This window comes from Centruroides vittatus, unplaced genomic scaffold (assembly GCF_030686945.1).
Source record: "Centruroides vittatus isolate TY-2023 unplaced genomic scaffold, ASM3068694v2 contig_1154, whole genome shotgun sequence".
Classification (NCBI taxonomy): domain Eukaryota; kingdom Metazoa; phylum Arthropoda; class Arachnida; order Scorpiones; family Buthidae; genus Centruroides; species Centruroides vittatus.
Genome location: NW_027120741.1, coordinates 2,862,934 through 2,877,687, shown reverse-complemented (window position 1 = coordinate 2,877,687; position 14,754 = coordinate 2,862,934). Strand labels below are relative to the sequence as shown.

The window sequence follows — 14,754 nt, the reverse complement described above, 5'->3', positions numbered from 1 at the left end:
CTTGAAGGAATTTTTAAGATATTTTAATAGCATAAGTGAAAGACAGATTGAGCTAAGAAATTTTGATCATTAGTTATAGATCAAGAAAATGCCATTTCATCAGTAGTGTAAATCTGTATTTCCAGTCACCCTTCAAATTTTCAAATAATTTATATGAAATTCCAAAAAACTGTAAAGTAATAATATATTTTAACTGCCAATGATTTTTTTTTATCTTTTTTCATTTTATCACATTGTTTCAGCATAGTCTAATGAAGAAACTTAATATTTTCATTGTTATTGTATTTCAGAAACATTTGTTTCAATACAAAATAATCTAAAATTTCTGATAATTATAATTTATTTTTTGACAAAATAAGGATTTGGAACTAGTTTTTTGATAAAATGAAATGCCAAAACTTACAACTGTAAGAAAATGATCTATTACATTACAATTTGAAACTCTAAATTTAGTACATGAGTCAAGCATTAATTCAGAACAGATTTAAGTCTATAACTATTCTTCCATTATTTGTAATACAAGTAAATTCAGATGAACAATCATTCTGCATACAATCATTTAATATATATAGTTGCAAGTCATGAATTTGCTTTACTAGTTCCAGACCTAGTTCATTATGTATTTATCTTTAGATTTGTGAATGTCAAATATTAATTTATTTGGCCCATTCTACCAATTATCTAATAACTGAACAACTCTTGAATTAAAATTTTCCAAAATTAATATCAATATGTTAGAAGACAGATGTTTCCAGAAATCTGTTTAATCTGTCTTTTAGTAGTTCTGAATGATCTGGAAGAATATATACCAACATTATTATTATTAATTTATTGTCTACACATTTCATTTCTTTCTTGTTAATTTGTAATAATATTAATATAAAATGATTAGAATTTTAAATTTGTTTTGTTGTTTTTATTTATTTCTTGTTTAATATATATAATGTTCCAGGAGGATAATCAGGTCCTAAAGATTTCTGGACTAGTGTTGATTCTATTATATATTTGTTGCTAATTTTTAAAACTATTAACTTATTATGTTATTCTATTTCAAACAATAATGTCTCATATATAATCAATTATTTTATTTTTTAATCATTGGCAGTTTCAATTGGTTACTACAATATTTAAATTTTTTGAAGAATTGTCATTTAACATACAAAGAAAGGGTCAGATGTTTGGGTTTCCAATTTGATCAAAACTTGGTGAACATGTAGCCATCAACACAAACAACTCCTTGCCTAAATGATAGAACCCATTTCACAAGCACTTTCAAAAAAACAGCCTCTGAAAATTGAGTGTTTAACTTATAAGGCTTTGGAATGTCTCCTTTAAACAGTGATAACTGAATAGACAAGGCACTGGAGTGACACAACGTAGATTTGAGACTTTACAACAATTTTAGTTGATTTTTTTTCTTATGTGTAACAATTATTTTATTATTTTACTGTATTATTAGAATTATTATTACTGTTATTCCTCATGTTTAAAGCTTATAAAACAAATTAAAGTAGATGTGAAAAGTTGGAAAAATAAGCTTCAGACATCACTGTACATGGACAAAAAAGATCAATTATAAAAGTAAGGTGGTATAGCCATAGCATTTTTTTATTGTTAATGTTATGAACCATTTCCTCATGCTCTCATGTTTGTTACACTTCAAATATAATAATATCACCAAATCTGAAAAAAATATGAAGAAATAAAAATTTCATTTAATGATACAAAAGAGTTAAATCTACAGAAAAGCTTAGCTTAGAGAAGAAGTTTTAGGAATTTATTGATATAGTGTAAGAATATATTAATCTTTGCAAGAGATGATGATAAATATACATGAGTTAAGATGATAATTGTCATAAAAGCATTGTATTCATCTAATAAAAGCTGTTTTAGAAAAAAAAAACATTACATCCTATTTTCATAATAGACTTGTCTTTTTCATCCATGCTCTGTAATGTCCAAAGCTTATTTGCTCTTGCAGACACATTATATGTATTTTTAAGTCAACCTTTTTTATAAGCTTTAAACATGAGGAATAATACATTAAAATAATTGTTACACATAAAAAAAAACAACTAAAATTGCAAAGTTTTGAACCTGCAGTGTTTTTCTCTGGTGCCTAGTGTCTTATCCACTTAGCTATTATCACTTTGAGGAACTTCCAAAGCCTTATAAGCTAAACACTCAATTTTCAGAGGTCTGTTTTTCAGAAACACTTGAGAAGTGGGTCCTATTATTTGGACAAGGAAAGGAGCTGCTTGTGTTAACAACTACTTTCTCATTTAATCAGAAACCCAAACATCTGACACTCCCCTTATCACTTATGTTTAAGATATTGAATTTTGTAAAGAAGAATTCAGTAAAAATTAATCAGTTGTGTTATTATGTGTTAACCAGTTGTCTTTCTATAAAATTATAATTTTTGAATGGTTCAATACTAAGTAATTATTATGAAGTTTATCTTGTATATCTTGTTTCTTTAAAGAAGTTATAGAAAGGGAGAAGTGATTTCCTTCTTTCACAAGAATTTTTAACTAAGACAGCTAATATATCCATCTTCTGCAATCCATCCAGTTGTTTTTGTTTTATTTTAATAAAAGCAGAAACTATTTTATTCTGTATTTGATCTTACTTCAGTGTTAAGCATACAGGGTGGGCCAAAAGTCACTTTACCATTTAAAAATTAAATAACCTTTTTGCCATTATTATATTATATTTTTTTCAGATTTTTAAAATACAGAATTCAGAAATAAATTATGGGTAAATTAACGCCAGAACAACATGCAGTTGTTAAGGCAAATTTTCGGAGAAACAATAAATTTTAGAAATGCAGAGTTTCATTGGCCATCACATTCCCCTGATCTGACAGCTTTAGATTTCATTTTATGGGGATATTTGAAACAGCAAGTGTTTATTAATAAGTCCTAAACTCTTGCTGAGCTGAAGGACAATATTCATCAGGAAATTCGGATGATAAACAGAGTCACTTTGCAAGCAGTTATGGAGAGTGCCATAGAAAGAGCTCACCTTTGTAAAGAGGATAACAGGAGTCATTTAAAATTGTTTAGGCCAAAAAAATCTCCAACATGTATACATTATAATGTTAAAAAGAAACTTATAAAATAATTAAAAGTAAAAAAGTTATTTCATTTTTAAATGGTAAAGTGACTTTTGGCTCACCCTGTATAACACAATTTGTTGAGTTAGGTATATGAAATGCATTCTCTTAATTTCTTCCAAAGTTAAATTTTCCAATTCCAAAATATTAAATCTTTGTAGAGAATTTGGATTTGGCTCAATACTAAAAGTTATCAGTAGCAATAGAATACTTATTTTTATTTATTTTAACCAAATTATTTATGACAAGATATTTTAATCAAAATTGTCTTCAGACTAAAGCTTTAAAAAAAAAACATTCCAGTTATGGCAAAGAATTGATGAATCACTCCAGAATAAATTGAAATTTCTCACTTTTATTTCTAGAATAGCTTTGTTTTTATTAAAAACTAATTAATTCATCTGATATCAATAATTAAACTCAATTGAATAAGTATGGTAATGAGAGATAAGAATATATAAACATTAATAATGAAAACTTTTTCAAAGAAATTATTTAAGTTTAATATAGAAAAATAAAAATTGTACTATGTAATAGTCTTAATCTAATTGCTTCTACACTATTTAACTTGTTTTTCTTACAGAAAGAACAAAAACATTTAAATAATTCTCTAAATTATACTATAAAAGAAGTTTTAATTTTTGATTTGTAATTTAATAAAGATACAATTTATTTTGATTTTATTCATATTGAAATTAAAACTCTCATTAAGGTTTTATTTTATATAATGTATCTTGTATATTTTAGGAAATCTTATGAAGCCTTACAGTCTTCAAAGGATCATGATATTCAGCAATTGAATGAACAAATTCAAAGACTTCAAACTCAGCTATCAAATTCTTTACAAATTCAACAAGAACAAAAGCAGAAATCTTCTTTAACAATTCAACAACTAGAAGAATCAATCAGCTTATTGAAATCTCAAGTAAGATTTAACATTATGTTATATACTAGGGACTATTGTGATTCAGTGAAAGAGAATTCTATTTATAGTTATATTTAATTATTTTTTCTATTTAATTTTTATTTCCATTATTTTTAACTATGTGATATGATTTGTTGCATTTTAAATACAACTTCAATACTTGCTATTTTAATATCTGGTTCAAGTAATATCTAATGCATAAGAAAGACACTGAGAATTGCAATCCACAGACTAAAATCATAACTAATGATTTTTAAGAAAAATATTGTGAATCCAACAATAATGGAAATAATCATATTAATCTTTGTAAATAAATTTTATAATTTGCATTAAAATTTTATGCAAATGAGATATACATTTCTTGTGTGCAAAATAAAACTGACATTTGTTTTGTTTGACTTGTTTTAACTGAATTGTATGATCAGTTGAGTGACCAGAAATGTTGGATTTGACATTTTATAAGCTAAGCTACTAAATAGTTATTTTAGGATTGTTTTATTAGATATTTTTTATTTAAGATGATTAGACCAGATATGCCAGAATTAACTTTTGTTGAATTTTTAAAAAGTTTGTAATGGTGCATAACAGTTTTCTGAACATGATAATTATGGTGAAATATTTTATATATAGTTCATTTTCAAAAAGTAAGGTATTATATATATATATATATAATATATAAAAGACATTAGACAAATACAATACAACAAATACTAGGGATCTTAAAATGAAAATGTAATAATTTTTAAAAATTAGTATTTTATTCATTTATAAGTGAAAAGTAATATGCTACAGTATGAATTTAAAAGACATGGTTTTGTATTGTAAGTAACAAAGCACTTAGTAAGCATTATAGTCCAACATCACAATTTGCACATCTTGTGCATGTTACATAACATGCACAAGATAGTTTGATTCTCAAGCTAACATATAGTTTGATTCTCTTAGGCACCAACAAAATGATATAAAATAATTGAATCTTGAGTATATTTTTTTTCATTTTTGATGGGCAATCAACTTATGAAATGCATTCCTTATCATAAGTTGGGAATTTCACAAATTGCATGTAAGTCTTTTGAAAGCTAAGTGGTCTAGCTTTCCAACATAAGCTTCATGTAACTGCCAAGCATTCTACTATGCATTACTGATGCATAGCAGAATGCTTGGAACTTCATCACTTACTATAGGAAGGAACTATTTCTTTACACTTATTGTAACATGATGCAACCTTATGTTTTGTCTATATCTCTCACTGCCACTATGTTTGAAGTGAGGTTGAGAATTTTTATTTTTTTTGAGAATATTTATTTATTTACAACACTTTATATTATTTTTTCAGAAAAATAAAAGGAACGGCAAAAATTCTATTTGTGCTTTGCTTATTATCTAGATATGTGGTGTATGTTAGGCAAAAGTTAGCACACTATCTTTGTCTAATGTATATAATTATAGGGCACCTTTTACAAACTACATCTTTGGAAAATATGAACTCCAGCTTGCTTTAATATACCAAGAAGTTTTGTAATTTTTAAAAAATAATACAAGGAAATAAATAATAAAATAAATAAAACATAATGTAATCAATTTTTTATCTTTGAGAGGTGAAGTTGAAAACATACTATGTTACTATGCATTGCTTAGTATAATAATTGTGACTGATTACAGTTTTGTAGATTTTTGTGTTTTTCTAATTCTAGTTTTGTACTTAATAATTATAAAAAATTCCAATATTTGCAATTAATTACCACATTTGTTGTCTTGTAAGAAACTACAGCGTGAAAGATGAATCTTAATTTTGGAAAGGTAAATTTTAGAATGTAATTTTTAAAAGTATTTTCTAAAATACTTTTAAAAAATTTACTATTATTGAATTTTATATTTCCATTGGATTAAAAAAAAATTCAAAAAACAGTAAAGAAAGATATAGGATATCACTCTTATTATTTCAGTATTATTTAACTTCAGATTCAATACTGCCATAAGCATCATTATCTTCACTGGCACTATTATACAATAATCTTCAGTATCATCCATTGCCTTACTTATACCATATTTTTGAAAGGACTTGACCACAATTTCAGTCTTGCCACTTGCCAGTTTTTCAGTTTTGTTTAATCTGTATCTTAAATGAATATTCACTGTAAAAGTGTACTTACATAATAATAGTAATTTTTTCAGTACATCTGTTAGAAATGCTCTTATCAAATTTCCTTTATAATTTATTGAAAGATTATTAGTTCATGATGACATATTTTCTAAAGATTTATCCAAAGTTTTTGATTCTGTTAAGTATATATTTACAAATATAATATTAAATAATAATTTCAGGATTCATGTGACTAATATTCTTTCTAGCAAAAAATTTACCCTATAAATTAAATTATGGCAACTTTGTTTAATATTATTTTTTGAAAAATAATTTACTCTAATTATTGTGTTTTCTTTGATGATATAATTCAAATTTTGACATAAGGTTTCTTCTTCAGAAAGAAAGATTGTAAAAATCATACATGCTAATTTCATTAAATACAATGTTGTTACAAGAATTATAAAATATTTTTTTTGATATTTAAAAACTTTTTCTTCAGCCAGGAATTATATATATACACTTAGAGAATATTAAATTTTTAGATAAAGCTTGTAATTTATAATTAATAAAGCTTTATAAAAAATTTTCAAATAAGTAAAATAGTTGAAATACTTTAAAATTATTTGTATGTTGTTTTATTAATTTAGAAATTTTTATTTAAATTATAGATAAGTGAACATAGCAATGAAATAGTAAAACAATTACAAGAAGAGAAACAAGCAATGGAATCAGATTTACTTGCAACTAAAATGTTACTAGAAGATTCGCAGAAAGAAGTGCAATTATTAAGTTGTCAATTAGAAGTAAGTATTTATTTCTTTATGATAACACATTTTAAGAACTAAATGTGTAACTTGAAATCATGCAAATCAACCAGTTATTAGATTTTTTTATTTTAATGGGAATCATTGCTTAGGATGAATTCTTTATAATCACAGTGATATGGCTTTACATAAATAAATTTCTAAAAAAAAATTAAAAATATAAGCTGTAATGAAAAATAATCACTAAAATTTGTATTACATTTTTATAGTTAATAAATAAAATAATAATAAAATGTTGTACACTTTTCAAACCAAATATAGCAAAATACTAATTATTTTACTGCTCAAAATAATTTAGCTTTTTACTGAAATTACCATTTGCATGATTCTAAGATTATTTTTTTAAACTTTTTTACTACATTAGAATTAAAAGTAATATGAGTTCCATATTTAACCATTTTTTATGAACAAAGAATTAAGATTTAAGAATTAAGATTTTGCTGAAATATTAAAGTGAAGTATAATGTACTCAATTACTTGATGCAATCATTTTCTTATTTAAATTTAGTATAATGATTTTCAAATAAAACATTAACATTGTTTTATTTATATGACTTTGTATAACTTCAAATTAAATTTTAAAATTGTATTAGAATCTGGCATTTGATAATGTTAAGAATAATAGTACTAAGTTCTTAAAACAGAGTTGCACCAACCATTTAGTGGGGCAACACTGTTTTAAGAACAAATGTTTGAGATTATTGGACTTTAACAGAGATTGCTGTTTGAGATACGTGCTAATTGTAATGTTAATTTTTAAACAAAACACTTTCTAAATTTAAAGACTGATTGGTTAGCTGATTGTTTTTAAGTGATAGAACTGTTTTCCATTCTGTGTTGCATCATATACTCTCAAATTTTTACAGATCAGTCAAAATTACAACATTACTACTTGTTTAATTCATTGATATTAATTCCTTTAAAACAAGAAATTAACATTAAGTGTTCATTAATAATTGCAAAGTGAATTTGATATTTTATTGACATTATGTAAGTTTTGGTGACACAATTTATTTATATAATTTGTAATTTGCTCTTTGGTTATTGTATTATTTCTTATCTTTTTATTTTTTTATCTTTTCATTACATCAAATAAAATTGAAATGGAATGAAAAATTTCTTTTGAAATGAGAAAATTTTAATCTTGTTATCATATTTAGTGCAGGACTCATAGTCTCTTACTTTTGTTATTTTTTTTTTAGTATGAAAGTAGGAAATAGCTTGCCTTTTTAAGAAATTGTCTTACTTTGTCTTTAAATGATGACAGAGGAATAATTTTTTCTAAATGAAACATATGTAATGCACATTTATGGTTCTACTATTCCCTTCTACATTTGTATATGTAATGCGGGATCTTGTGAATCATTAAAAGGTAAACAAATTTAAATATTTAATTTGAAGAAATTTAAAGTTTATCTGTAAATCTCAACTATAGTTTTACTAGTATTTAATAAAATCCAAATAAAAATTGTGAGGGGAAAATTTTTACTTTAGATTTTTCTAAGTTGTTGCACCAATTTTACATTAAATTAGGAAAAGAAAAATTACTGATATTTAATTAACAGCAATAATTTCAGGATCAATATATTTAATAAATTTTCTGCTTTTATTTGTATTAAAGTACTTTGATTTTGTATATACTTTTAGCTCTCAATAAAAACAGAAAATTTACTGAGTTTATTATTATTATTATTTTAATTTACAGGAAATATTATTTTAATATTTCTTGGTTTAAATTTCACCCTGATTATACATTCATTTGTAGTAGTCCTAATGGTGCTCCATAAAAACAATTAAACTTAGGCTTCAATTTAGCATTTCTTAATTTGACATTAAACTTCAATCTAAAGGCATTAGACATTCAGAGGTGATTTCAATTTAACTTTATAAGATAGAAGATACAAGTATAATTTTTGGATTCCAAATTTTCAAACATTTTGCAACTCTCTGTATTTTTCAAGAGTAGATGCTTGCTTACTTGCAGGGTATAATCTACAAATCTATTCCTTTTTTGTAATTTCAACTTATTGATATTCAGTGTTTCAAAAAAAAAAATAGTAGAACAGAAACATAGAAAAAATGAATAATTGGCTGCTGAGAGAGAGGAATGGAAAAGGTATCAGCCAAGAAAACTTGGAGGATGACTTACAGAAGATCTAAAACTGTATGGTGTAGACTGGTACAGTGCAGAAAATGTGGTGACTGATAAAGGCCATTTAAAAGAATTTTCCATTCAATGTGCACAAAATGCACAAGTGAACTGAAAAAGTGAAAAACTGAAAGTTCTGTTTTTTCTTTGGATTACTCTTGAAATGTAATTTAAATTCCTGAAATAACGTTTAAATAAATATACAAATTATTTCTTATTTGTTGAATGTTACCTTTCCATGTATTTTTCTTTCTTCACGATTATAACTATAAATCATTCACAAACCTTGGACTTAAAGCAGCTGTACTTCTATTGACTTTCTTGTTTATTTCTTACATCATAGGGCACAATACACATTTTGGGTCTATCTGACTCTTCTTCAATCACTGTAATGTATAATGTTTTTATGATCATTTAACAAAATTATTTTCTAAGTTGGCAATTTTTATTTATTTATAATTCTATTTCACATTTATTTCATTTTAAATATTATCAATCAGCATTACAAGTATAAAGTATAATTTTATTTATACTATCAATATTACTATTATAATTTATTATTAAACTATTTAAACAGCTATTTTCTTAATTATTAAATATTATTATAAAAGTAAATTTGTTATGTGCAAATCTAAATTTCACTTGTAAATATAAAACTTTTAAAAATTATTTAAAAACTTACTTAAAATCAACTTAAGCCAAACTTTGCAATTTTATGAGATTGTATAGTTGTATATAGTGTGTGTGATGTAAATTTCAAAGTTACCTTTAAAGCTTTGTTATGCCAATAAGACTGTAATAAAAAAATAGTTTTTACAAACCAACCCCAATATTTAAACTATTTTATTCTTTTATTTGAAACAATTTTCAATTTATCTAAAATATTTTTCCTAATCTTCTTTTGTATTATTTGCTGTTTATATACTTTTTAAGATAATTTACTTCTTAAAAAAAAACTAAATGTAATTATATTCTGTAACATTTTTTTCACAATATGAAAATAAATAAATTAATTTATTTTTTTAATATTTGAAGTGTGCAATGCCATAATTTTGTAAATGCCAAAAAAACAAATGCTTCATTTAGTATCTTGAATATTAAATCCATTGAATATTTTATTTCAATATTATTATTATATAAATATTTGATTTTTTTCTTAGGAATCTCAAAATCAGTCACAACAATTAGAGAATGATCTCAAGCAAATGACCATAGAAAAGAAATCAGCAGAATATACAGTTGCTGAAGCCACTAAAGTAAGATTTTATAATAATTTTATTTATGAAATATTATTACAAGTACTTTAACTTATAAAACAAAAATTTGATATAATAAATTCTTTTCTTTTATCTCTCTTCCCAGCTTTTGAGATAAAATACTTGATACAATATATGACAATAAATATGTATAAGAACAAAATCTTTTAATCGTGAATACAAAAATATTGAAATTTTCATATACTATGATTAGATGACTTGTAGGTTTTCTTTGTTTAATTTACACTGTGTTTCATTCATTGAGGGTTTTGCAGTTTTGTGAATTTTATCTCTGCATTATAAATTATCTGTAGGCACAGTTTCATTAATTTAACTAAAAAAAACTTTTATCTTCTCTATTTTACCTGTTTTCTATTTACTTATTGTCTTAACTTACCATAGGTTTTTCTTACCATTAAGTAAAGAAATTTTTAATAACTTTGTGTGTCTCATTTTATGTCATCTCTTTTTATATCTTCGAACAACCCAATTAAATAAACACTTTCATTTATTTTATTAAATTTTAGTTAGAATCATTTGTTGATAAGTAAGTAGCTGTTTTGTAATACTTTAATCTTATTTGGATAACGTAGACAAGATCACATTCTGATCACTTTTCATCCATTGTCTTACTTTGTATGTTTTGTGTTAGTGCACTTTTTCTCAATGGGTTATGATGAAATGAGACCCAAATTTTAACCATAAGAAATGATGAAAAAGTTAGTCTCTGTTTATAAGATTTTGATTTATGAGAGATTTTCAGAAAAAAGATATGCTTATAATGAGGGTTGTATTGTATTAAAGACTGGAATCCTCGTGAATTTCACTTAAAACACTAATTTTGTGAAATTTGACATAGAAAGATAGCAATTATTACAACTACTATGCCATTCTATGCCATTCATTTAGCATAGTATGAACTCAAAAATCATAGAATCTACTACTGTCTAATTTTTGGAGTAATGACATAAGATAAAGGCACTAAAGCTTTACAAAGCACTGATTGTTGATATTCCAAGATATTTTCTCAAGAGGGAAAAATTTCTACAAATATATATGTATTTAGAAGTATTTAGAAATACAGTAGAGACTCGTTAATTGGAACCCCGGTAATCGGAATCGCCAGTAATCGGAACGATTTTCAGTCGGACTGTGTCATGCTGAATCGAACGTTTTTGATACTAAATTTACTTCTAAAGTATAATTTTCATGTTTTTATATTCTTCAATATATTTATTTTGTTTGTACAAAATAAAGAAATAATTCTTAACAATACGATAGCCTCGATTATTATTATAAAAATTTTTGTTAGGTTTAAAATCGACGAAAATTCAACACAAAGCGACACGCAACGGAGAAAAATTTGAACATCGGACAGGTTAATATATTTATTCGTACATAATCGGTAATCGGAACAAATCACTAATCTGAACAACCCCAGTCCCCAATTGATTCCAATTTTCGGTTCTCTACTGTATGTATTTACTTATTAATCATTTTCACTACTTTCTAATGTTTAGAAATGAGAATTTAAAAAGCTGATGAGGTACTGGTACTTTGTTAAGGAATTAAATTACTATTAGTTATCAAAGATTAAATAAGTGAATCAAAGATACAATTGAAATTATCTTTTTAAAAATTAAAAGATTCAGATTAATTTAATCTGAATCTACAATTTACAATTTTATACTGTAATAAGCATTGTTATTTTATTACTATTTAAAATTTTAACTTAGGTATATTTAGACACTTTGATTTTAAATAATCCATATAATTTATTCAAACTCTAATTTGGATAATGCTTGAATGAAATATTCTGTTTATTAAAATATTTTCAGTATCTGATAATTTTAAAATGCTTAACAGGTAGCAGAAAAAAGGAAGGCTCTTCTTGATGAAATGGCTGTACATTTACAAGAAACATCAGATCAACTTACTGAAGAAATTGTCAAACAAAGAGAGCAATATTTATCACAGATAGATGATTTAAAGAAAGAATTGGAGTTAGAAAAGGTATAATAAATTTTTATTAAAAATAAATTTTTTTAAAAACTTATTATATTTTCATGAAAAAAATATAAATGGTATCCAAAATAAGTTTTGAAACATCACATAAACATAACAAAAATAAGCAAAAACTAATATCACAGAAAATGGCAATATATCTCCAACTGAACTTTGTTTATATATCAATGAATTATACAAAATAAACGTCTTCTACTATTAACACTGTAGTGAGTAATACAATGTAAAGTGTCAAATACAACACTGTTAAAAGGTTTTTGTTGTGATGTTGTATCAATGAATTATGTTTCATTAACTGCTATTTTTCATTTTCAGCATGAAATAATTACCAAAAAAATTTAAATCCCTATTCCTTTCATATTTTAGGGTATAAATTTATATTAGAAAGTGTATTAGTAATATTTTTACATGCTATCAGTTCATTTAAAGAGGGATAAAAGTACAAGTTTTTCATAGAACTTCAAAGCAAACTACATTTCTGTTGAAACTGTAGTCATCAGTTTCAAAATCAAAATGTTACAAGTATTACAGTAGATTAATTGAACATAAATTAAATTTATAAAAGTTTTTTAAACTTAGAGTCCATACATGCATTTTAAAAGTTTTATTATAATTATTTGGTATTTAATATAGTTTAAATATTGTTGCTTCAAACACAATTGAGTGTTACAAATTAAGACACTTAGCAGTTTTTTCATCTTCATTCAACTGAATAAAAGATGAAAAAACTGCCAATTGTCTTAATTCGTAACACTCAATTGTGTTTGAAGCAACAAAGTATGAAGCACGGTTTCAGTTATAAAGAAAAAAATAGTTTAAATATATTAATAATAATAGAACTATATGAGCCAATATGCATTCAGTTAGTTTATTTAGAGATAGTCTAATGTTATATAAAATTATTTTAAAAGTATTATTTCAAATTCAAAGTATTATTTATATTTGAAATTAACAATTGCAAAGTCAAATAATATATAATACAATAACAATATCAATTTGATATTTAATTAGTTACATGAAAAGATAAATGAAATATTATAATTTTAGACTAAAACCTTTCAGTGTTGTATACAATAGAGATCCAACTAATGTTTTCATCAGGTTGAGAAGTTCTCAACCAGATAAGTTCTCAACCTGATGAAGGCCTCCACCAAGGCCTTCATCAGGTTAGTTGGTTCTCTATCATATACAACACTGTGAAAGGTTTTAGTCTGTGTCTCTGTGTTATGCACTACAGTGTTATTAGAAGAAGTCGTTTATTGTATTATAATTTTGTATGTTTTCTCATAAAGATGTAAATAAATACATAATAAATCAAACTTTGATTTTATTAGCCAAACAAATATCTAAAAGAACCATTACACCATGCATGTGTAACTTGTGCAGTTACTGAGGACTATGCAGTTACTTTTCTTAATGAAACTTGCTAGGCCTTAAGTGTGCAAACAAAAAGATCTTGCATTTACACATTGCATTTAGCCCTGCAAGATGTGGAACTGGTAATATCCAAAAGCAGATTATGTTTTGGTATGATTAAGCTAATTTTAATTAGTTAAATTATAAAATTTGGCCTAGAGGAAGGTGGTTAAGGAGTCATCTTGTGCAAAACTTGATAATTAGAAATTAATTTTGATTTTAATTAAATAGTTTAGAAAATTTTGGAAGAAAAGAACAAACCAGAGTAGGACTGAAACTCTCAACAACTGCTTACTTTGCAGATGGTAATATCAAATTGATAGAGGTCTACATAACATAATAGCAATAAATAATAATTATGCTATTATGCTAGGAGGACATCTTTCTGACCAATCTTCACTTTCAGATCTACATTAATTTGAATCATATGACCATACATATTAATTGCAGAAAGCTGACAAAGTAGAAGTTATTAGCTCAAGTTCTGTTCCAGGTCAAATTTTTCTTTTAGACTTTTTTAAATTAATTAGTTAAATTCAAAGTTCATTTGTAATTATTAATCTTAGTACAAGACCTAAGCTTAATCAACCATCTTTAAGTAAAATTAGATAATTTCTTAAAATTAGTTTAATTTTAGTCTAAAAACAGTCCTGTTCTTGTAATCAGTTTGGTAGTGCTTTTGTAGCCATGTGTTTGGCACTGTCAAACTGATATAGCCTAATATATCTAACTTAAAGGCACTCTACAGAAGTGAAATGTGTGCAAAAATTTACGAGAACTAGATGATAATTAAAGATAAATTAATACAATTTCTATTGCTAAAAGAATTTCAGTAATTGATGCAATACAGCTTTTGGCAATGTTGTGGGTCAAGTGTCTGAGAAGATCATTGAGAATTGTTTTATAAGGGGTAAGTTAAAAAAAAAAAAAAAATAGGCACAGAGACATCTGAAAA

General features: G+C 25.0%; 1 protein-coding gene across 1 annotated transcript in view; it reads left to right on the top strand.

Moving 5' to 3' along the window:
* The window catches only part of LOC136979143 (GRIP1-associated protein 1-like), an 87,418-nt gene that overhangs the window by 29,986 nt on the left and 42,678 nt on the right, over window positions 1–14,754 (top strand). Inside the window, exons 12-15 of the mRNA XM_067275073.1 lie at window positions 3,866–4,043; window positions 6,798–6,932; window positions 10,263–10,358; window positions 12,225–12,371. Of these exons, the coding sequence (XP_067131174.1) occupies window positions 3,866–4,043; window positions 6,798–6,932; window positions 10,263–10,358; window positions 12,225–12,371 (556 nt within the window). The remainder of the gene's footprint in view (window positions 1–3,865; window positions 4,044–6,797; window positions 6,933–10,262; window positions 10,359–12,224; window positions 12,372–14,754) is intronic.